Consider the following 24,770-nt stretch of genomic DNA (forward strand, 5'->3'; position numbering starts at 1 on the left):
AAAAAACTCTAAGCCATCTCCGTGGAGATGTTGCCTGTACAACGGCAAAGAGAATGACTGGGGTAGGCGGAGCCTAGGAGGGATCATGTGACCAGCTTTGCTGGGCTCTTTGCCATTTCCTGTTGGGGAAGAGAATATCCCACAAGTAAGGATGACGCCGTGGACCGGACACACCTATGTTGGAGAAATTAGGTTTCTGTTCCTTATTTAAGAACGAAAATGGTTAGAAGCTTTAGATTTACCCTTAGATCTTTATCTTGATGCAAAAAAAACTCCCTTCCCCCCAGTGACAGTTGAAATTATTGAATCCAAATGTGAACCAAATAATTTATTACCTTGGAAAGAAAGAGATAGACATAGATTTAACATCAATTTTAATGATATCAAAAAATGGCATCACAAATGACATTACTAGCATGTTGAATCAAGATAACAATGCTAGACAAATCATGATCCGATACTTGTTGCTCTAAAGTTTCCAACCAAAAAGTTGAAGCAGCTGCAACATCAGCCAAAGAAATTGCAGGCCTAAGAAGAAGACCTGAAAATAAATAAGCTTTCCTTAGATAAGACTCAAGTTTTCTATCTAAAGGATCTTGAAAATAAGTACTATCTTCCGTAGGAATAGTAGTACGTTTAGCAAGAGTAGAGATAGCCCCATCAACTTTGGGGATCTTTTCCCAAAACTCAAATCTAACTGCTGGCAAAGGATACAATTTTTTAAACCTTAAAGAAGGAATAAAAGAAGTACCAGGCCTATTCCATTCCTTAGAAATCATATCAGAAATAGCATCAGGAACTGGAAAAACCAGAACGAATGTACTCAATTTTAAATAAATAAGTAGATTTGTCAGTGTCAATATCTGAGGAAGGATCTTCTGAATCAGATAGATCCTCATCAGAAGAGGATAATTCAGTATGTTGTCGGTTATTTGAAATTTCATCAACTTTATGAGAAGTTTTTAAAGACCTTTACATTTATTAGAAGGCGGGATAGCAGACAAAGCCTTCTGAATAGAATCAGCAATAAATTCTTATAAATTCACAGGTATATCTTGTACATTAGATGTTAAAAGAACAGCAACAAGCAATGTACTATTACTGATGGACATATTCTCTGCATGTAAAAGTTTATCATGACAACTTATTACAAACCACAGCTGGAGATATAATCTCCACAAGATTACAACAAATGTACTTAGCTTTGGTAGAACTGTTATCAGTCAGCAGGATTCCAACAGTGATTTCTGAGACAGGATAAGATTGAGACATCTTGCAAATGTAAGAGAAAAAACAACATATAAAGCAAAATTATCAATTTCCTTATATGGCAGTTTCAGGAATGGGAAAAAAATGCAAACAGCACAGCGCTCTGATAAAGAAAAAAGGCAAGAGGCATATAGGACTGGGGTTTAAAATAATATTTGGCGCCAAGTATGATGCACAAACAGAGAGAGACTTTTTTTGGTGCTAACAACATCCGGAAATGACACACTTGCGTCATTGAAGACGCAACCTTGTGAAAGGACTCGGCGTCGACAAAGATGCCGGAAATGACGAATTTGCGTCATTGAACGTAACTTTGTGCCAAAAAAATCATGCGCCACAAATGACGCAATATAGTTTGGCATTTTGCGCCCTCGCGAGCCTAATTCTGCCAGCGAATTTAAAATGACAGTCAATTGAAAAAAAGACTATACCCCAGATAAGAAATACATTTTCCTAAAAAATGCATTTACCAGATATGAAACGGACAGTCTGCAAAAGGAAATATACTGAAACCCGAATCATGGCAAATATAAGTACAATACATATATTTAGAACTTTATATAAATACATACAGTGCCAAACCATAGCTGAGAGTGTCTTAAGTAATGAAAACATACTTACCAAAAGACACCCATCCACATATAGCAGATAGCCAAACCAGTACTGAAACAGTTATCAGTAGAGGTAATGGAATATGAGAGTATATCATCGATCTGAAAAGGGAGGTAGGAGATGAATCTATACAACCGATAACAGAAAACCTATGGAATAGATCCCCCGTGAGGAAAACCATTGCATTCAATAGGTGATACTCCCTTCACACCCCTCTGACATTCACTGTACTCTGAGAGGAATCGGGCTTCAAAATGCTGAGAAGAGCATATCAACGTAGAAATCTTAGCACAAACTTACTTCACCACCTCCATAGGAGGCAAAGTTTGTAAAACTGAATTGTGGGTGTGGTGAGGGGTGTATTTATAGGCATTTTGAGGTTTGGGAAACTTTGCCCCTCCTGGTAGGATTGTATATCCCATACGTCACTAGCTCATGGACTTCTGCCAATTATTTTATGTAAGAAAGTAAAAAGCATGTATTTTCTGCCACTAGTCTTTGGGACCCACAAACACTCCAGACTGTTTGGGCACAGCTGGGATAACCACACTGACTAAACCACAAATTATTTAATCTATGGTTTTAACCTTAAAATTCTACAAGGCTGGAGTATATATCTATTGCTGGGGGGGGGAAGATGTTAACCTATTTTTCTTTAAAAAGGCATTTAAAAGGGATTTTAAAAAACTTACCATCCAACAGCCAGCTGATTTTGCCTATGTTATTTAGATCGTGCAGTATAAGCTTTGTCATGACCTCATCAGGAACAAGTTGACCTTGGTCAATGTATGATTTGACAAGAAGACCTATTTCTGTGAATAGAAAGAAATACCTTCATTAGCCTTTCTACTACATTAACCTAATCAATTACAGAAAAAAGATCTTATTCAGATATAAGAACTAAAGTAGAACTTGATTAATCCCAAGAAATCTAGCACCTTATCAAAAATAATAAGGTTCTCCTTGTGCTCTTATTTTTTAGTCAGTAGTTCCCTAAGTAACAGTGCAATCAAAGATCAGTTTAGACAGCCTTCCTCAAATGTTTAGGATACATTAGTACTATGGATAGCTCCAATTATTATCTTATGTTGGTGTGTTCTAATGAAGTGATACAGATCTTTTCATACACAATAAACCTTGTACTAAGGTGCCTTATAAACACTTGGGGGCCGATTTATCAAGCTCCATATGGAGCTTGATGCCCCTTGTTTCCGACGAGCCTTCAGACTGCTTCTCCATAACTTGTCCACCTGCTCTGAGGCGGCAGACAGAAATCAACCCGATCGAATACGATCTGCTGATTGACAACCCCTGCTAGTGGCCGATTGGCCGCGAATCTGCAGGGGGCGGTATTGCCCAAGCAGTTCTGGTAAACCGCTTGTGCAATGATAAATGCTGTCAGCATTTATCGATGTGCAGCGGACATGATACGCTATATCGTATCATGTCCGCTCGCACTTTCATAAATATTCCCCTTAGTCTTTTATTTATTTATAAAATATTTTATTAATAAAATATTTTACCAGGAAGGATACATTGAGATTTCTCTCGTTTTCAAGTATGTCCTGGGTCCACAAAACATTGCATTGATACAATAAAATAAAAAAACAATAATAATACACAATAGATGCAAACATTTTACATAGAACAGGTACGAAATATATAATCAACCATGACAGGTGCATTCTGTTTTGAGATATGTAGAGAGGGATCTCTTAAAGGATATTAGGCTTGGGGAAGGTTTGAAAGTGTGCGGGAGGTCATTCCATAACTGTGGCGCTCGGTAGGAAAAGGAGGATCGAGCTGCTTTCTTTTTGTATTGAGGCAAGCTAAATAATGTACTGGTACTGGATCGGAGGTTATAGGAGGTGGGAATAGCCGGGGAGAGCATTCTGCTCAGGTAGGGTGGGAGCTTCCCAGAAAGGCTCTTAAACACAAGGCAGGAAAGATGGAGGGTGCGTCTAGATTCCAGCGTCAGCCAGTTTAGTTATTTTAGCATGTCACAATGGTGGTTCTTGTAGTTACATTGTAGCACAAAGAGGCAGAACGAGTTATACAATGTATTAAGTTTATTAAAGTGTCAGTAAACCTAAAAATAATGTTATATAATTCTTCACATAGTGCAGAATTACATAACATTATTTTAGTGCTATAGTTATAAAAGCCTTTTTTCCCTTTTAATGTTTAAAAAATATGCTGCTTTTACAGACCCGCTCTCTGCTCTCTGCTGAGCGGGTCTGGTTTTTTTTAGTCAGGGCATCAGGCCAGCTGTATAGTCACAGCCCGGCCCGACCGCGCCATAAGACTAAGTGCAGCTCGCTCCTGCTCTTTCTGACTATACAGCTGGCCCGATGCGCTGACTAAAAAAAACAGACCCGCTCAGCAGAGAGCAGAGAGCAGGGTCTGTAAAAGCGGCATATTTTTTAAATATTAAAAGGGAAAAAAGGCTTTTATAACTATAGCACTAAAATAATGTTATATAATTCTGCACTATGTGCAGAATTATATAACATTATTTTTAAGGTTTACTGTCCCTTTAAGGTGAGTTTGCGGTGCAGGTGCATATACTACGTACCCATAATCCATGACAGGCATCAGCATTTGCTGTACAATCTTTTCCTTTACTGTAGGGCTGAGGCAAGATTTGTTTCTGTACAGGGCACCTAATTTTGGATAAAGTTTAGATGCAAGTTTTTCTATGTGGTGGCCAAAAGATAGATTGGGGTCTAAGAACATACCCAAGTATTTGAAAGAGTGGACTGCGGTAAGCGTGCAATTGGATTTTGTTTTGATGCGTAGATGGGAATTTTGTAATTTGTGTAAATTAGGCCCAGTTCCAAAGATCATTGTGCCAGTTTTGTCAGTGTTTAGGAAGAGTTTATTTTTTGAGATCCACTTTTCTACCTCTGTGAACTGGTCTTGGAGCACTGCTTCAAGCTGCGGCAGATCAGATTTGTTTGCATAGATTACCGTGTCGTCTGCGTACATGTGTACAGTTGAGGATTTGCAGACATTAGGCAAATCATTTATAAATAATGTGAATAGTAGGGGGCCGAGAATGGAACCTTGGGGAACACCACACGTGACTGGGAGAGGGAGGGAGTCACTGTTAGAAACAGAGACATATTGTGATCGATCCGATACATATGATCTAAACCAGGTTAATGGACGATCAGCAATAACAGAGTTTTTTAGTTTGAGCAGTAGTATGTCGTGGTCCACTGTGTCAAAAGCCTTAGCAAAATCAAGGAAAATAGCTCCAGTTAGGTCTCCTTGTTCCATGCCAGTTTGGATGTCGTTGCAAACTGGACGCATTTTTCTAAGATTTTTGACAATACTGGGAGCAATGATAAAGAGTGATAGTTAGAAACCAAGGTTAACTCCCCACTTTTATGAATAGGCACTACTCTTGCAGTTTTCCAGAGTGTGGGTATGTATCCAGACACCAAGGATTCGTTAATTAGGGTTGTGACAGGCTTAGCAATTGCCGGTGCACTGAGCTTCAACAGCATTGCTGGGATTTGATCAGGTCCAGACTGGTTTTTCATTTTTAGATTATTAAGGTGTTTCTTAACGACATTGATGGGTACAGGTCTAAAATTGAACTTCTCTATATTGGGTCTTTGCTGTTTTAGTGGGCCTGATCCACATTTGTAGCTTCAGGATGCGTACCATTTATTAGTTTGTCAATCAGAGTGGTGGAGCATCCGACAAAATAATTGTTAAAAGGCATTTGTTACTTCTAAGGGGAGTTGCAGGTTTTGGTTATCCACATTGACAGTGGAGGGTTGGGAGTGGATTAGTGGGTTTTGTAAGTTATTTATGAGTTTCCAAAACTTTCTAGGGTTAGATATGTTATTGTTCAGATTTTCACAGAAATATTGGGCCTTAGCCAATTTTGTTTGTTTAATGCATATATTTCGCCATTGTCTATATGCATAGTGATCATTCATAGAGCCAGTATGCTTGAACTTTAATATGTGCCAGGGGAGGTTCTTGATGTCATTTAGAAATGATTGAATATTAAAAAATTTTAAGGACCTGGTGATTTTAACCTTGGGAGAGGATTTAGTAGCCTTTATTTTGCGCATGCAGTACACTAAGCAGTGGTCACTGAAATTGTTAGGGAGAACACCTGCCTCCTGGATTCGGTCGGGAGAAGTGGAGAGAATCCAGTCGAGCAGGGTATGATTATGGCTTTTGATGTTTATGCGAGTTGAGGAGGAGATTAATTGCGTTAGCTGCAAAAATTTAAACAGAGAGCGACAACTGTTATTTTTTGGATTCAGCCAATCAATGTTAAAATCTCCAAAATTTCACTTTTTGGGTTTTGAGCTATGGATTCACTAAGGAGCTGTGCTATGTCCGAAATGGAATGCACAGGGGAGCTAGGTGGGCGGTAGATTCCTGCAACAATGATTGATTTACTGCAAGGGATCTAAATTTTGCCAGAAAGGAACGAGTATCATTTACTAGCATACAGAAAAAGAGAATAAAGACCTTCCAGTGTTTTGTTTTAAAGGAACGAGTATCATTTACTAGCATACAGAAAAAGAGAATAAAGACCTTCCAGTGTCTTGGGATTTCAAAAAAAACATCATTTATGTAAGAACTTACCTGATAAATTAATTTCTTTCATAGTGGCAAGAGCCCATGAGCTAGTGACTTATGGGATATACATACCTACCAGGAGGGGGCAAAGTTTCCCAAACCTCAAAAAGCCTATAAATACACCTACCACCACACACATACTTCAATTTTAACGTATAGCCAAGTAGTGAGGTGTAAAAAGGTGTTTAAAAGCATACAAAAAAGAGGAACGGGGAAAAAATAATAAATTTGCTTTTATAAAAAAAAAAATCATAACCACCAAAAATATAGGGTGGGTCTCATGGACTCTTGCCACTATGAAAGAAATTAATTTAGCAGGTAAGTTCTTACATAAATTATGTTTTATTTCATGTAAATGGCAAGAGTCCATGAGCTAGTGACGTATGGGATACAATACCCAAGATGTGGAAATCCACAGAGTCACTAGAGAGGGAGGGATAAAATAATAGCTACTTCCACTGAAAAAATGAAATCCAAATAATAAATAAGTTTTCTTACATTTCAAAAAACTCAAAACATAGGCAAAAGGAATCAAACTGAGACAGCTGCCTGAAGAACCTTTCTACCAATGACTGTTAATGAAGAAGCAAATACATCAAAATGGAAAAATTTTGTAAATGTATGCAAAGAAGACCAAGTTGCTGCTTTGCAAATCTGATCAACTGAAGCTCCATTCTTAAAAGCCCAAGAAGTGGCAACTGATCTGGTAGAATGAGCTGTAATTCTCTGAGGCGGAGACTGCCCCGCCTCCAAATAAGCCTTGTTAATCAAAAGTTTCAACCAAAATGCCAAAGAAATTGCAGAGGCTTTCTGACCATTCCTGGAACCAGAGAAAATAATAAATAGACTAGAAGTCTTTCTGAAATCCTTAGTAGCTTCAACATAGTATTTCAAAGCTTACCACATCCAAAGAATGAAGAGATCTCTCAAGAAAATTCTTAGGATGAGGCCACAAAGAAGGAACAACAATTTCCCTACTAATGTTGTTAGCTTTAGGAAACATTTTTAACGAAGTCCGTAAAACCACTTTATCTTGATGAAATATCAGATAAGGAAACTCACAAGAGAGAGCCTACAACGCAGAAACTCTTCTAGCAAAAGAGATAGCCAAAAGAAATAACACTTTCCAAGAAAGTAGTTTAATATCCAAAGAATGCATAGGCTCAAAAGGAGGAGCCTGCAAAATCCTTAAAACCAAATTAAGACTTCAAGGAAGAGAAATAGAGTTAATAACAGGTTTGATACAATCCAAAGCCTGAAAAAAACAGTGAATATAAGGAAGCTTAGCAATATTTCTATGAAATAAGACATAAAGTGCAGAGATTTGTCCCTTCAAAGTATTTGCAGACAAACCCTTATCCAAACCATCCTAAAGAAACTGTAAAATCTGAGGAATTCTAAATAAAATGCCAAGAAAAATTATGAGAGGAGCACCATGAAATATAGGTTTTCCAAACCCGATAATAAATCTTCCTCGAAACAGACTTACGAGCCTGTAACATAGTGTTAATTAGAGAAACCTCTATGACCAAGAACTAAGCGTTCAATTTCCATACCTTCAAATTTAGAGATTTGATATCCTAATGGAAAAACGGCCCATGAGACAAAAGGTCTGGCCTTAAAGGAAGCGGCCAAGGCTGGCAACTGGACATCCGGACAAGATCCGCATACCAAAACCTGTGAGGCCATGCAGGTGCTATCAGAAACACATGAGATTGTTCCAATATGATCTTGGAAATCACCCTTGGGAGAAGAACTAGAGGTGGAAAAATGTAAGCAGGTCGGTAAAACCAAGGAACTACCAAAGCATCCACCATCTGCCTGAGGATCCTTGGACCTGGAAAGATATCTGGGAAGTTTCTTGCTCAAACAAGAGGCCATCAGATCTATTTCTGGAAGACCCCACATCTGAACAATCTGATGAAACACATCCGAATGGAAAAACCATTCCCCTGGATGCAAAGTCTGACGACTTAGATAATCCCCTTTCCCAATTATCTACACCTGGAATATGATTTGCAGAAATTAGACAAGAGTTGGACTCTGCCCAAGAAAGTATTCGAGATACTTCTTTCATTGCAAAAGAACTGCGAGTCCCTCCCTGAAGATTGACATATGCCACTGTTGGGACATTGTCTGTCTGAAAAAGAATGAAAAGTTCTCTCTTCAATAGAGGCCAAGCCTGAAGAGCTCTGAAGATAGCACAGAGTTCTAAAATGTTGATTGGTAACCTCGCCTCTTGAGGTTTCCAAACCCCTTGTGCTGTCAGAGACCCCTAGACAGCTCCCAAACCTGAGAGACTTGCATCTGTTGATATCACAGTCCAGGAAGGGCAAACAAAAGAGGCCCCTTGAATAATCTGATGATGGTCTAACCACCAAGACAGGGAGAGTTGAATGCTGGGATTTAAGTATATCAACTGTGATATTTGGGTATAATCCCTGCACCACTGATTCAGCATGAAAAGCTGCAGGGATCAAAGGGGATCGTGTCCGATGCTGCAGTCATAAGACCTAAAACTTCCGTGCACATAGCCACTGAAGGGAATGATCGAGACTGAAGGTTTAGACAAGCTAAAACCAATTTAATTTGCCTCTTGTCTGTTAAAGACAGAGTCATGGACACTGAATCTATCTGGAAACCTAAAAAGGTGACCTTTGTTTGAGGAATCAAGAAACTCTTTTGTAAATTGATCCTCTAACCATGCCTTTGAAGAAACGACACTAGTTGTTTCGTGTGAGATTCTGCTAAATGAAAAGACTGAGCTTGTACCAAGATATCGTCCAAATAAGGAAACACCGCAATACCCTGCTCTCTGATTACAGATAGAAGGGCACCGAGAACCTTCGAAAAGATTCTTGAGCTGTCGCTAGGCCAAATGGGAGAGCGGCAAACTGGTAATGCTTGTCTAGAAAAGAGAATCTCAGAAACCGATAGTGGTCTGGATGAATTGGAACATGAAGATAAGCATCCTGTAAGTCTATTGTGGACATAAAATGCCCTTGTTGAACAAAAGGCCGAGTAGTTCTTATAGTCACCATCTTGAAAGTTGGGACTCAAAATGATTTAAAAGTTTCAGATCAAAAACTGGTCTGAAAGAATTCTCTTTCTTTGGGACAATGAATAGATTTGAATAAAACTCAAATCCCTGTTCCTGTAGAGGAACCGGAACAATCACCCCTAAAAGCTCTATATCTGAAACACATTTCAGAAAAGAGCTTTCACATGATTTGTTGGAATATGAGAAAGAAATAATCTTCTCACAGGAGGCCTTATTCTGAACCCTATTCGATACCCTTGAGACACAATATTCTGAATCCACTGATTCTAAACAGAACCTGACCAAATTTCCTGAAACAATTTTAATCTACCCCCCACCAGCTGAAATGGATTGAGAGCTGCTCCTTCATGCAGTCTTGGGGGCTGGATTTGTTTTTTTATAAGGCTTGGTTTTATTCTAATTTGAGGATGGTTTCCAATTGGAACCGGAGGCCTTAGGGGAAGGAGTAGACTTTTGTTCCTTATTCTGACAAAAGGAACGAAAACAATTTAGGAGCCTTAAATTTACCCTTAGATTTTTTATCTTGAGGTAAGAAAACTCCCTACCCACCAGTAACAGTGGAAATAATAGAATCTAATTGAGAACCAAATAAATTCTTACCCTGGAAAGATAGAGATAGTAATCTAGATTTAGACACCATGTCAGCATTCCAAGATTTAAGCCATAAAGCTCTTCTGGAAAAAATAGCTAAATATATAGATTTAACATCAATCTTAATAATGTCTAATATAGCATAACAAATTAAATGATTAGCATGTTGAAGCAAAAGAATAATGCTGGACAAATCATGATCTTCTACCTGCCGTGCTAAACTATCAAACCAAAAAGTTGAAGCAGCAGCCACATCAGTCATTGAAATAGCAGGTCTAATAATATAGCCACAATGTAAATATGCTCTTTTAAGATAAGATTCAATCTTTTTATCCAAAGGATACTTAAAAGAAGTACTATCTTCCATAGGAATAGTAGAACGTTTGGCAAGAGTGTAAATAGCCCCATCAACCTTAGGAACTTTTTGCCAAAATCCTAAATTAGCCACAGGTAAAGGATACGACTTCTTAAACCTAGAAGAAGGATTGAAAGAAGAACCAGGCTTAAACCATTCCTTAGTAATCATATCAGAAACAGCATCTGGAACAGGAAAAACCTCAGGAGCAACCTTAGGAGGTTTAAAAACAGTATTCAAACGTTTAATGGCTTTATTATCAAGAGGACTAGACTCTTCAATACCCAAAGTAACCAGAACGTCCGTCAATAAAGAACGAATATAATCGATCTTAAACAGATAGGAAGATTTATCAAATTCAGAATCTGAATCAGGATCTTCTGAACCAGTAGAAAAACCACTAGACACAAAACTTTACCAAGTGAGTGTGTCTGAAAAGGAGGTGCGCCAGGAAAGGTTAGTATATAACTAAACACTATCTTGTTAATTTGATGCAATATTAAATATTATGATCTATAATCTGAAATGTATAAATAAATCAGCATCTTAATATATTGCTATTATTATGATGATAATTCAGCATAAAATAACCATACATGTATCAACCAACAATTGTGATTGTCCATAAATAGAATAGTCCAAGCATATATGGTCAGACGTGTGGCAACAGTGGGCAGCTCTCTCCAATAAGGTGGTAGTAATAAACAAGTCCTGAAAGACAAAAAACGAGAGGCGCTCTTGGTGTTGCAAGTTTTATGCAAACACTAATAATAGAACGATGGTGATCATATACTCACAAAGGACATTGCACATCCAGCGCAATATTGAACAAGCCGAAGCTTCAGAGCCGTTCGGGCTGACTCTCCAAAGCTGTTTACGCTGTAACCAAAGCGAGGCTCCCAACAACCAGCTGCTTCCGGTATCAAGTCCCAATTCGGGACGCCGACAAAACCACTCGCATGCAAATAGCACCAAATGATGTGGATCCAACCAGGCGGATTTCCCAAACAGAGGGGTTGTAAAGATATACGAAGTCCAGAGCAAGGATAAAAGTAATGAACACTTTATTTAAAACAAATAAAATTGTTGCTTAGCAACGCGTTTCTCGGCTGAGTGCCGTTTCATCAAGCTATATGTTTGTAATGATACCTTGCTCTATTTGTACCCCCTATGACCAATCAAAAATTAAGAAATTCACACACCTCCCAGAATGACGTATACATTAAGTCCTATCACATGCTACAATACTGACACACCTCCTAAGATTGCAAATCGGTGTTTGGCAGCGGAGAACATGTTCACCGTTTTACATGCACCCTATATAGAACATAATAGCAGTTCATAACGATACTAATATTCATATATATATCATAATATGTGCGAAATATCAAGAAAATATATATAACAAATATTATACAAAACGTATATTCTAAATACACATTATACTTTAAAAAGATTACAGATTGCACTGAAATAAGCAATCCAAAATTAATAACTGTGTGCTAAGCGTTAACATTTTGTGACAATAACAGTCAGTGCTTGCAATTGGTAAACTTATAAATATATATAATGAAAAACCGAAATATAAATTCATAAATTACTTTATATTGAGATAATACTAAAATATAGCAATGCGCAAAATTTCCTAATCTTTATAATATACTATCTACATATATTTAATTTATAATCCTCAATACCAAACTAATAACATAAATAAATCTAATGATAATTTGATCTAAACATAATATACATGCTACATAATAAAAAGAAAATGAAGTGTAGAATGAAGACTAATCTTCGCGTGTGCACTGTTATATCAGATACTACCTTATGTGGCTATAACGTGCTCAACTAACAAGTGCTAATAGTGTAAATAATGATTACTATGCCATACTAAATATTGTGTCAGTAACTATACTAAAATGTAATATAGTGTCAGTAACTATACTAAAGTGTAATTGATTAACACTAGTGGTATATATTATATCATAATGTGCTACCATCTTGTATCTAAAAGGTATTGGGAAATGTGATGATCTATTAACGATTTGTGTTAAAACCTAAATCAGGAATGGGCTGAATGAACCAGATATACTGGACCTAAAATCTGAAAAGTGAATACTAATGTAACCTAATAATTGGGTGTACTAAATTATTATAAATATAAAATATATATGGTGCACAATACAAATATATCTATTTGAACGTGTATGTATGTAATATATTTACAGTGTGGCCTATGTGAATAAAAAAATCTATAGCCACATAAGGTAGTATCTGATATAACAGTGCACACGCGAAGATTAGTCTTCATTCTACACTTCATTTTCTTTTTATTATGTAGCATGTATATTATGTTTAGATCAAATTATCATTAGATTTATTTATGTTATTAGTTTGGTATCGAGGATTATAAATTAAATATATGTAGATAGTATATTATAAAGATTAGGAAATTTTGTGCATTGCTATATTTTAGTATTATCTCAATATAAAGTAATTTATGAATTTATATTTAGGTTTTTCATTATATATATATTTATAAGTTTACCAATTGCAAGCACTGACTGTTATTGTCACAAAATGTTAACGCTTAGCACACTTATTAATTTTGGATTGCTTAATTCAGTGCAATCTGTAATCTTTTTAAAGTATAAATGTGTATTTAGAATATACGTTTTGTATAATATTTGTTATATATATTTTCTTGAGATTTCGCACATATTATGATGTATATATGAATATTAGTATCGTTATGAATTGCTATAATGTTGTATATAGGGTACATGTAAAACGGTGAACATGTTCGCCGCTGCCAAACACCGATTTGCAATCTTAGGAGGTGTGTCAGTATTGTAGCATGTGATAGGACTTAATGTATACGTCATTCTGGGAGGTGTGTGAATTTCTTAATTTTTGATTGGTCATAGGGGGTACAAATAGAACAAGGTATTATTACAAACATATAGCCTGATAAAACGGCACTCAGCCGAGAAATGCGTTGCTAAGCAACAATTTTATTTGTTTTAAATAAAGTGTTCAATACTTTTATCCTTGCTCTGGACTTCGTATATCTTTACACCCCCTCTGTTTGGGAAATCCACCTGGTTGGATTCACATCATTTGGTGCTATTTGCATGCGAGTGGTTTTGTCGGCGTCCCGAATTGGGACTTGATACAGGAAGCAGCTGGTTGTTGGGAGCCTTGCTTTGGTTACAGCGTACACAGCTTTGGAGAGTCAGCCGAACGGCTCTGAAGCTTCGGCTTGTTCAATATTGTACTGGATGTGCAATGTCCTTTGTGAGTATATGATAACCATCATTCTATTATTAGTGTTTGCATAGAACTTGCTGAACCAGAAGAATCCTCATCAGCAGAGGATATTTCAGTATACTGTCGGTCAATACAAATTTCATCAGATTTATGAGAAGTTTTAAAAGGCCTTTTACGTTTATTTGAAGGCAGAATAGCAGACATAACCTTATCTATAGCTGCAGCAATATAATTCTTAACATCTGAAGGAATATCAGGTACTTTAGACGTTGAAGGAACAACATACGGTGTATTAGTACTAAAGAAACATTATCGGCATGCAAAAGCTTATCATGATAGATGCCACATAATTGGGCTGAAGAAATAACATCAGTTAATTTACAACAGACACACTTAGCTTTTGTAGAACTGTGTTCAGGCAGCATGGTTTCTACAGCAACATCAGAGGCAGGATCAGATTGATACATCTTGCAAAATGTAAAAAAAAAAAAACAAAAAAAACACAACATTTAAACAAAATATCCAATTTAATCATATAGCAGTTTCAGGAATGGGAAAAAATGCTTATGTAAAAGTAGAATGCAAAAAAATAAGCATCATAGTTCTTAACATGGAGAGAACCAGAAGCAAAAAGGAAGAGGTGTTATATACAATAAAGATTTCTGGCGCCAAGTGTGACGCAAGACGCAAAAAGGAAAAAAATATTTTGGCGCCAAAGTTATCAGGAAATGACACAACTTGCGTCATAACAAGCACGACTCCGTTCCTAAATAATGCACGTCAACAAAGACGCAGGAAATGACAAAACGTAGTCACCTTAGACGCACTTTCACAACAAAATATTTTCTGCTACAAGAATGACGCCATAAAAAACTGCATTTTGCGTCCTCGCGAGCCTAGTTTGCCCGCGAAAATTTGGAAACAAAGTCAAATTGAAAAATTCTGAAACCCCAGGTAAGAGATAGAAATAAAAAATAATCTTCCCAAATAAAAATTCCATACTGAAACTGATAGTCTCCAGAAAAGGGAAATATACATAGACCTGACTCTTGGCAAATATAAGCAAATACATATATTTAAAACTTTATAGCATAAAGCGCCAAACATAGCTAAGAGTATCTTAAAATAATGATACATACTTACCGGAAGTCACCAATCCACATATAGCAGACAGCCAAGCCAGTAGTGAAAAATATCAGCAGAGGTAATGGTAGAGGAGTATAATTTCGATCTGTAAAGGGAGGCAGCAGATGAATCCCTGCGACCAATTTACAGAGAGCCTTTAGAATAGATTTCCCATAGGTGAAAACATGGTATCATCAGGCAATACTCTCTTCACATCCCTCTGACAAACACTACTCAGAGAGGAATTGGGCTTCAAAATGCTTAGAAGCGCCTTTCACAGAAGAAAATCAAACACATCTTGCTTCACCACCTCCACAGGGAGGCAAAGTTTGTAAAACTGAAGTATGAGTGAGGTGGGAGGTGTATTTATAGGCATTTTGAGGTTTGGGAAACTTTCCACCCTCCTGGTAGGAATGTATATCCCATACGTCACTAGCTCATGGACTCTTGCCATTTACATGAAAGAAACCTGCATCTCCAACGTACATTTTACCTAGTATCTTCAAGTTGAGTCATTATTTATAGGGAGATGGCTTACATAAAAACTAGCAGATACTACATGATTTTTTAAAAAAGTATTTGAATACATTATATAATCAAGTCATTTTTATTCCAACTAAATAAGTTATTTTGAATTTCTTACTTGAAAATGAAATAAAAAAATGGTTTCAACTAATGAAGCGATTTTTTTTTTTTTAAACTTGCCTTTCCCATGTATTAAAACCATGTGTACAGAGCAAAGCAGAGAAATCATAAATGTTCTGGGTTGGCTGGTTGGAAACACAAAGTTAAGACATGGGCGTCCAAATTATTTATTTATTTGGTGTTATGTTGTGGCATCTACCCCCCTCCCCCCAGAATGTTTCTGTGGGTAAAAAGTCAGACACAATACACATCTAGATTAAAATTAACTCCATTTAATTTAGCTGTGTGCTTGCAAGAGTGACAGATTTTCTGTGTTTTGTTAATATCACTAACAGCATTGCAGATGTCTGAGCGCTGGTGAGTGCCCAGGGCTGTGAGATTTGCAGGGTCATGGAATATGTAGCAGGTCTGGTTTGAGAGTGCAGTTTATTTTTGAGTTTTGTGTGTGTCTAGGGAAATTACAAAAGGCCTGTGTCACCCTTGTTTTTATCTCAGTATGTTTGGTTGAAGTAATACATTGTATTGCTATAGGTTAGGGAGGAAAAGACCTTGACTTGGTCCTGGGCTATTGCAAGAAAGTGCCAGACTTTGTGTGTGTGTGTGTGTGTGTGTGTGTGTGTGCGCATGTATATATATATATATATATATATATATATATATATATATATATATATATATATATATATATATATATATATATATATATATATATATATATATATATTAATTATTATTTTCTTATGGGCATGACTAACTTTTGTAAGAAGTCCATATATATCTATATATATAGTCACACACACACATACACATTGTACAACCTTATTAGCATCTGGTGGACCCATTTGTAGTGATGATTAAGGACCTTCTTAATATATGTCCGTACGTATGGTTATTTTGTATTATCTAATATTATTATTAAATGTATGCATTTATGAGATGAAACATTAAACTTACTGTCAGGACACCAAAATTAGAGGAATTACAAAAATAAGCTATGAATGGTATGAGGTACATAATTATGGAAATCCCTATATTTGGATATATTTATTATGTTTTCTCCAAATTTATGGTGTTATGTTGTTTTATTTAATATATAGTAATAAATTCTGTTAGGTAACCAAGGGGGTTAATTTTCACACATCCATAACAGATAACTACATACTGCCTCTCTATTTCTGTGTAATAATCTAAATGACTTGTAAAGAAGAAAAACAGTTCCAGGTAGAAAATACAAGCTTGTTTTTTCTATAAAAGGTGTCAAAGGTAAATTCCTTAAATAGGACAAACTAAAGAAAGTCACACATACCATAGGGATACACAGAAAAAGGAAAATCTACTGTTGGAAGGGGCATGGAGTCCATATGGTATTTCTTGCATATAAAAGAGGCCATTTTAATTGCTTTATGTTTTCATAAATGTGTGGGGGGGGGGTGCCCTGAGCACATTTACAGTTTTCCTTATGAACTATTGAGCATGTATAGTAGTGTCCATTGTTTACAAAGATGCATTCTCTTTAGTTATATAACAATGTAAAAAGCTATGACTCAACTTAAATTGTTGTTTGAAGAAATGCATTTTTAAAGGGACATTATAGGGACACTCAAGTCAAAATTAAACTTTCATGATCAAGAAAGAGCACACAATTTTAAGAATTTTTCAAATTTACTTCCATTATACATTTTGCACAGTCTTTTTATATGCACATTTTAAGGCATTAGCTCCTACTGAGCATGTGCACAAGCTCACAGGGTATACATATACTAGTCTGTGATTGGCTGATATCTGTCACATGGTACAGGGGGCTGGCAAATGGGAGAAAAAAAAATTTGGCAGAAAAATAAATCTGCTTTTGTGAAGTTCAGAGTAAGTGTTATTGCATAGCTGGGTGGTAAGCTTAGGAGCAGCAATGCACAACTGGGAGCTAGCTGCTGATTGGTGGCTACACATATATGCCTCTTTTCATTGGCTCACCAGATGTGTTTAGCTAGCTCCCTGTAGTTTATTACTGCTCATTCAATGAAGAATTTGAAAAGAATCAAGCAAATTTGAGTAAGTAAATTGGAAAGCAGATTAAAATAGTATCCTCTATCTGAAAAATTGCAATGTATGTATTTAATGTTGATATCCGTTTCTCTCTTTAAAAACTAAAAAAAATATAATAATTTTTTTATAAATATTTATATATATATATATATATATATATATATATAATTTTTTATTATTATTTTTTTTACTTAAATGTGCATTTAAATTTGTTATTGGGACAAAAATGCAACTATATTTTATCTGGTTGCATTAATTATTTTAATGCATTTATCTTTTAATAATTAAGATACATTTAATTTAATAACAGTTTAAAAAAATGAGGTCTTGGATTGCTCTGGTTTGGAAGAAGAGGAGGAAGACTTCTGTCCTTTAAAGTTACGAAAGGAGAGAAAATTTGAATTCTGGCGACCCTTAGGTCTATTTTTCTTGTCCTGAGGTAGGAAAGATCCCTTTCCACCCGTAACTTCGGAAATAATTTCCGCCAGACCAGGACCAAATAAAGTTTTACCTTTATAAGGTAAAGACAAAAGCTTGGCCTTTGAAGTCAAATCAGCCGACCAAGATTTTAACCACAGAGCTCTGCGAGCTAGAACAGTGAAGCTAGACATCTTAGCTCCCAGTCTAATTACCTGCATGTTGTCATCGCAGATAAAAGGTATTGGCCAGTTTAAGAGATTTGATTTTATCTTGGATCTCCTCTATCGTAGTCTCTTCTAATATCAGATCAGACAAGGCATCACACCAATAAGATGCTGCTCCCGCAACCGTAGCAATACTTGCCGCAGGTTGCCACTGTAATCCTTGATGGATGTACATCTTCATTAAGTAAGCCTTTATCTTCTTATCCATATGATCCTTAAAAGAACAACTGTCCTCTATAGGAATGGTAGTTCTTTTGGCTAGAGTCCGCAACAGGAAACATCTTTTTAAAAACAGGGGAAGGGGAAAAAGGAACCCCTGGCTTATTCCATTCCTCAGCTATCATTTCAGACATCTTGTCTGGAACAGGAAAAACATCCACAGATGAGGGAGAATCATAAACTTTATTACATTTAGTAGACTTTTTAGGGTTGACAGCAACCGAAGGTTCGGAGTCGTCTAAAGTAGCTAGAACCTCCTTCAGAAGCAAACAGAGATGTTCAAGCTTAAATCTGAAATTAACTTCTTCAGATTTTGAAGAGTTTTCCCCCCATCATGTCAGAGTCTGAGATTTCACCTTCAGAAGCTACTGAAGTATCCTCCACATCAGACATTTGAGAAAGGTTGACCAGAGCAGACTTAGAAGGGTCAGAAACCTTACTAGTAGAAAAATGTTTAGATGTCCTCTTATGCTTACCCGAAGTAGGGAAAGCAGATAAAGCTGCAGACACAGCAGAAGTTACTTGCGCAGCAAAATCTTCTGGCAAATTAACACCCCCAGGAGGTTCAGAGGAACCGCAGGGCACTGCATATGAAACAGCCATAGCTTGAGACATTTGAGGAGAAAGCTGAGGCATATCCTGAACAGCATTATCCTTAGAGACATAAGGTTCAGAAGGGAGTAATTTATCTTTAAATTTTAAGGTATTAGATAAGCAAGTGGAACAAAATTGCACATAGATAAACTATGGTATGAATCCATTTTAAAATATATCAAATATATAAAATATGAGAATAATTTAACAGCAGTACAGTAAAAATAAAAGCACATACCTCTTAACATACAAAAAGGAAAAAAGTTTTTATTTAAAACTTCCTTACACCTCTATACCTCAGGCTGAGCTGAGGAGTCTTACCACACCGAAACCATACTCACTCCAAAAAAATCAGCAAGTGATATCCAATGAGATCTGCTATTAGTAGGATGCCAGATTAGCAAAGTTCAGCGATCCAACCGAAGCCGGCACAGAGATAGGCGACAAGATCGCAAGATGTCTAACTTGCTTCGCTATGCATATTAAAGACGTGATCGGACTAAAAAAGAAAATTGCGTCACTGTAAAAGCGTGTGTTTCTGTCCGACCTGCAGAAAACTACAGTACACCATACTACATTTCATATTAATAAAGAAATATCCTATGGTTCCAAAATTGCCTTACATTACCCCTTTAGCTAGTCTCTCCACAAACAAACTAAGGGTAAACATTATTAACCCCTTAACGTTTCCATAAAAACATAAATTATGCTTACCTGATAATTTTCTTTTCTTCTGACAGGAAGAGTCCACAGCTGCATTCATTACTTTTGGGAATTCAGAACCTGGCCACCAGGAGGCGGCAAAGACACCCCAGCCAAAGGCTTCAAATACCTCCCCCACTTCCCTCATCCCCCAGTCATTCTGCCAAGGGAACAAGGAATAGTAGGAAAAATATCAGGTTGAAAAAAGGTGCCAGAATAACAAAAATGTACTGCCGCCCCATAGATAAAGCGCGGGGCGGGTGCTGTGGACTCTTCCTGTCAGAAGAAAAGAAAATTATCAGGTAATCATAATTTATGTTTTTCTTCTTAAACAGGAAGAGTCCACAGCTGCATTAATTATTTTTGGGAAAACAATACGCAAGCTAGAGGACACTGAATGCAAACCAAAAAATGCTGCTTCTTCGAAAGGCACCACAGCCTGAAATTACCCGACACCCTACAAATTAAACTATAACGAAAAGGGAAAACCGGAGCCCGGGTAACCACTCATCAGTTACACAACCTGCAAAGCCTTGCTAGAGACCACTCAGACCCAGAGTCTGCTGAGCATAAGGCCTCCGATGAGTCAGCCCTGCGGCACTCAACTCCCACATACTAAAACCGAAAAAACCTCTATCAACCCCTGAGAATGACAGTAGAGGAACCCAGGAGATCCGAAGGACCATCCAAAACTGATGTAAGTCAAAAACTGGTCAAACTCTCTATCTACAAGAACAGGAGAATAGTCTTGAGAAAGGCCTAGTCTAGGCCGAAACGCGTTGGCATACTGGTGAGCTTGGTTTTAATTACCTATATTATATATCATATACAGTGTTGCACTATTTGTTTCTCTTTTGTTCACTTTTAGGCATTTTATCGATGTATTTGTTTGTTATGGATCTTGCCAAGGATTTTTAACATCTGAATTAAGGATTTGTTTTCACTAGATTATTAGTGCGTTCTAATATTATCACTGATTTTTTATTTTTGTCTTTTAATATTTTTGTCTTTTGATTTTTGACCAATGTTTATCATTTGAACTCAAGTTTTCCACGTGGATTTTTTCGCAAGTTATTTTTATTTTTATACACCTCACAGATTTACAATTTTTTAATTTAGAAGCTGAACCACAATAATCTGACCCACTCTACGTTTACATGTTACTATTATTGACTTCACGTTATATTTCTACACGTCACTTTGGAGGAAACACTACGGGATTCACTTACAGATAACTGGTTGAACATTTGAACATTTTTTATGTACGCCCATTTTTGTGAACGCTATTTTTCTTTGTTGACAGCTATTGTGTGCACTCAATCACTCACCTAGGTTGTTTATATTATTGAATGTACATGTCCTTTTAACTCTTCATCACTGGCTCACTAAGTCAGCGTCACATACTTTACTCCATTGGATATTTTTAGATACTTTTAGATTCGTTTATTATATATTTGTTAGGTCAGACATGGATCCATGCGTCTGATTGCCATTTGTAATTTTTATATGTATTAAAATGTACTTTTTACTAGCCTTTTTAAGCTTTTTAGCGCTTACTCTCTCCCCCTTAAACTCTCTATCTACCCCCGAAAGGGAGAATAGAGGCCCCATGAGATATCCAAATGATCAATTAACTCAGAGCAACCCGAGGTCGCTGCAGGACCACTGTCCAGATAACAAACTCCCTAGGAGAACAAGGACCAGAAGATCAGTCCATAGTCAGAAGAAAACATCACTAAGATAACCGGAAGGCCACCCTCAATCCCTGACACAGCACCATACAAACTATGGTGTTCCAGAAAACCTGCGAGTTCCCCCTTGTAACCTAGATAAGGCAAGACCCATCAGGTTAAGCATGGACAGGCAGAGACAGGAAACTGTCCCAGCAGCTTAAAAAGAGCTCTCCAAGAGGACACAGAGCCACCTATGGCAAACTCGCAATGACCCTTCCACAGGCAACAAAGCCGTCTTAAGCCATCATGGGACTCATCCCACTGAAAAGTGCTGAAAATTCTTGACAACAGCTCCCAACCAGAAAATCCCAGAATCCAAGGAGCTATCCATCCCGGCAACAGCCGCCGCCGGAAGAGAGATGGGCACTAAGAGTCCCTCCAACAAATGGGAGGACAGATTCATAAAGTAAACGGTCCATGCTGTGAAGCAGACTGATCCCCGACCTTCCTTCCAGGATAACGGCCCCAGCCCCAAGGCTAAGGAAAGACCCTTTGCAGACAAGAGTGTCAGACCTTCGGAAGAAAAAAGGATGGATCTATGAGGCATCAAAGCCCCAGAGTAGAACTCTGACTGCTACTAAAAAATTAGCATGCTACCCTGAACCATGACAGCAACCTCATGCTCGGGTCCAAGGACCCTTACACTGCAGCCTTCCATAAAAAGGAATACTCCTCAAGGGAAGAAAGCACTCTGACCCACAGCATTCCGATACCAGAAATCAATTCCGTGATACTGAGAACGCAAGAGAGGTAAAAACCTACAAGGCAAGAAAGATAAGGACCAACAAGCCCCTTACAGATACTGAGGTATCTCCAACTAAGGAGAACATGTAAAATCCCTTCCCCACCCTAGGTGAGAAGAAGACTAAACAACGGAACACACCCTATTAGAGGCCAAACCTCGGCCAATATTGTCAGCCCAGTTTGATAACAACTGGAGTCTACTAGGAAGTATCAGATGTCCCAGCAGACAGGTAGGGACCCATCAGAAAACCTCAAAATGAAGCCTCAGGAAGATAGCAATATCTCATAAGAGTCAGAAAACCCCTGCCCCCTCCAAAGGGACACGCGGGGGGACCAAACTCTAGGTTAAGCCGAACCATCCATACCCTTTCCAGGCAAGAGACATGGTCCTAAGACGGAGTCCTCAAAAAAAATAAGGTGCCTCCTATGGTTAGGAGCGCACCGAGACAGAGCCTTCCGCCATCTAAAGTCCTTAGATGTAAAGTACTTAGCAACATCCACAACCCCAAGAGTCGGAAAAGAACTCTCGACCAGTTTAGGAAAGGGCCACCAGTACCCTAGGAACACAAGGTAATCCACGTAGACAGGCCTTACGACCTGACCCCATGCTGGAAAGCTAAATGGTCAGTTTCCTGACCTCAGACAAGGGAAAAGAATGTAACTGACCCAGACCTCCTACCCTCAAACCCGAAGGGCTAGATCTGCAATAAGATTGACAGATAGCACCCAAGAGTCAAAAGACCATGGTATGACAAGGGGCAGTTCTTATCTGGAGAAGACGACAGTCTCCAGAGGGATCGGTCTCCCGACATCCTTGAAATGGAAAAACAACGGGAGCCTTGCAGCTCCTGATAGAACGGCAGGGAGACCCTTGCACTCCACACACAAGAGCAAACGAAATACTGAGACAATGAAGAAGGACATGTCCACTCTTCCATAATAAATGACCCAACCCAAGATGGGAGGGAAGAAAACATCACCACTGCAAAGGAATGCGACTAGCCTACAAAAGTCGTCATCCGGAGATACCACAAGTGAAGACGCAAATCGTCCACTATTCCGCAGCTCAAGCAATATAGCCAGAAAAAAACAACTTATATCGGAGCACAAAACCCTGCTCCCAGAAGCGTTGGAACTATGCCCCAGGCCCCAAACTTTGTTGTAGGATCCGAGTCCGGAATCCATAACACTAGGCCTTAAGAGAAACCACTTTTTTTTTTTCTTTTTTTTTTTTTTTTTTTTAAGCAGACAGGCTAATCGGCACCACGAGGGTGACATGAACCCAAGAAACAGTAGACAGCGCCCGATCAGTACCTGCCAGGTACAAAAGCACCCTAGATCTGTCTAAGGTCCAAGAAAAATCGACCCGAAGCCTAGATAATATGAACTAGAATCACAACCTCGGACTTTACCAAAGTGCGCAACTTCCGAGGAAGTGCCCATGCTACCACAAAATCGAAAGTATCGGTTCCAGAGAAAGAACGTTCTCAACTAAAGTTATATCAGCCATGAGCTTTATACAAATTAAATCAAATACATCCTATCCGGATCTAAATTAAAAGTAAGGCACCAGCGGGTGAACGCCCAAGGGAAAAAAGGGTACACCCAGCCGATCAGAAGGCCTCCTTCACCCCATCTCAGAACTGGAACCTATACATAAAATAAAGAAAAACGGAGACAACAAGGAGATTAGCTTCATCCCCAACCGTCTATCTAGGTTGCCATCCGGCATCTAAGGCCTTAAATCCCTTGGCCCACTAGGACTGGGATCCTCTAGCAATGCCAAAATATGTCTCAGAAGACACGAAGACATGCCAACCTATAGTGGAAGGCAAAATGATCCCTTGCCGGATCAACAAACGACTCCAGCCCCAAGGTTGGGGCCCCTGAAGCCTCAGAGGCCCCCGCTTCCCCAGGAGGCCGAACTGAATCTGGCAATCCCCCGCCCAGCAGGCCCTGGTTGACAGAACATGGACAGTATCTTAAGATATTTCACTTGGGAGATACAAATGAGCCAAGGCCGCAGATATGGCCATGCAGAACCATGCCGTAACCTCTGGAGGAAACGGGCCACCTTCCGGAGAAGGAGTAAACACCAAAGGGACACCTGCTTGTGTAGCAAAGGTAGTTTCTGGGACACGCGCCTAGCAGGACCTAGCATCCTCTGGGGCGGATGGCTCAGCACACTGAGGACCCTGAATCGGGAGAAGAGAGTACTCTGGCCCGGCAATCGGAACATAACTGATGGGCATGGATTACTTGGGCCATTGCATATTAATCACAATACGCATTCTCCGCATCGGAGACATCCACGTCTAAAAAGTCAGAATCCTCCATCATGGGATTACAAAAATGACAAACAGTAACTGACACCTTCTTTACACCCCCAATGGCTGGGGCACTCACCACCTCCTGTGAACCAGACAACCCACAAGCAGACTCAGTCGCCACCCGGAAGTGAAAAGGCAACGTAACCGCACCCGGTCACGAGGTGCACCGTGCAAGTCATAAAATAGCGCGCAAATCCAAAGATCACGCCAAATGATGAA

The 24,770-nt window shown here is 38.3% G+C and overlaps 1 protein-coding gene across 1 annotated transcript in view; it reads right to left on the reverse strand.

The window, feature by feature from the left end:
- The window catches only part of AK3 (adenylate kinase 3), a 102,059-nt gene that overhangs the window by 52,449 nt on the left and 24,840 nt on the right, over positions 1 to 24,770 (reverse strand). Inside the window, exon 2 of the mRNA XM_053702551.1 lies at positions 2,574 to 2,693. Within this exon, the coding sequence (XP_053558526.1) occupies positions 2,574 to 2,693 (120 nt within the window). The remainder of the gene's footprint in view (positions 1 to 2,573; positions 2,694 to 24,770) is intronic.

Source organism: Bombina bombina, chromosome 2, assembly GCF_027579735.1.
Source record: "Bombina bombina isolate aBomBom1 chromosome 2, aBomBom1.pri, whole genome shotgun sequence".
NCBI classification, from domain to species: domain Eukaryota; kingdom Metazoa; phylum Chordata; class Amphibia; order Anura; family Bombinatoridae; genus Bombina; species Bombina bombina.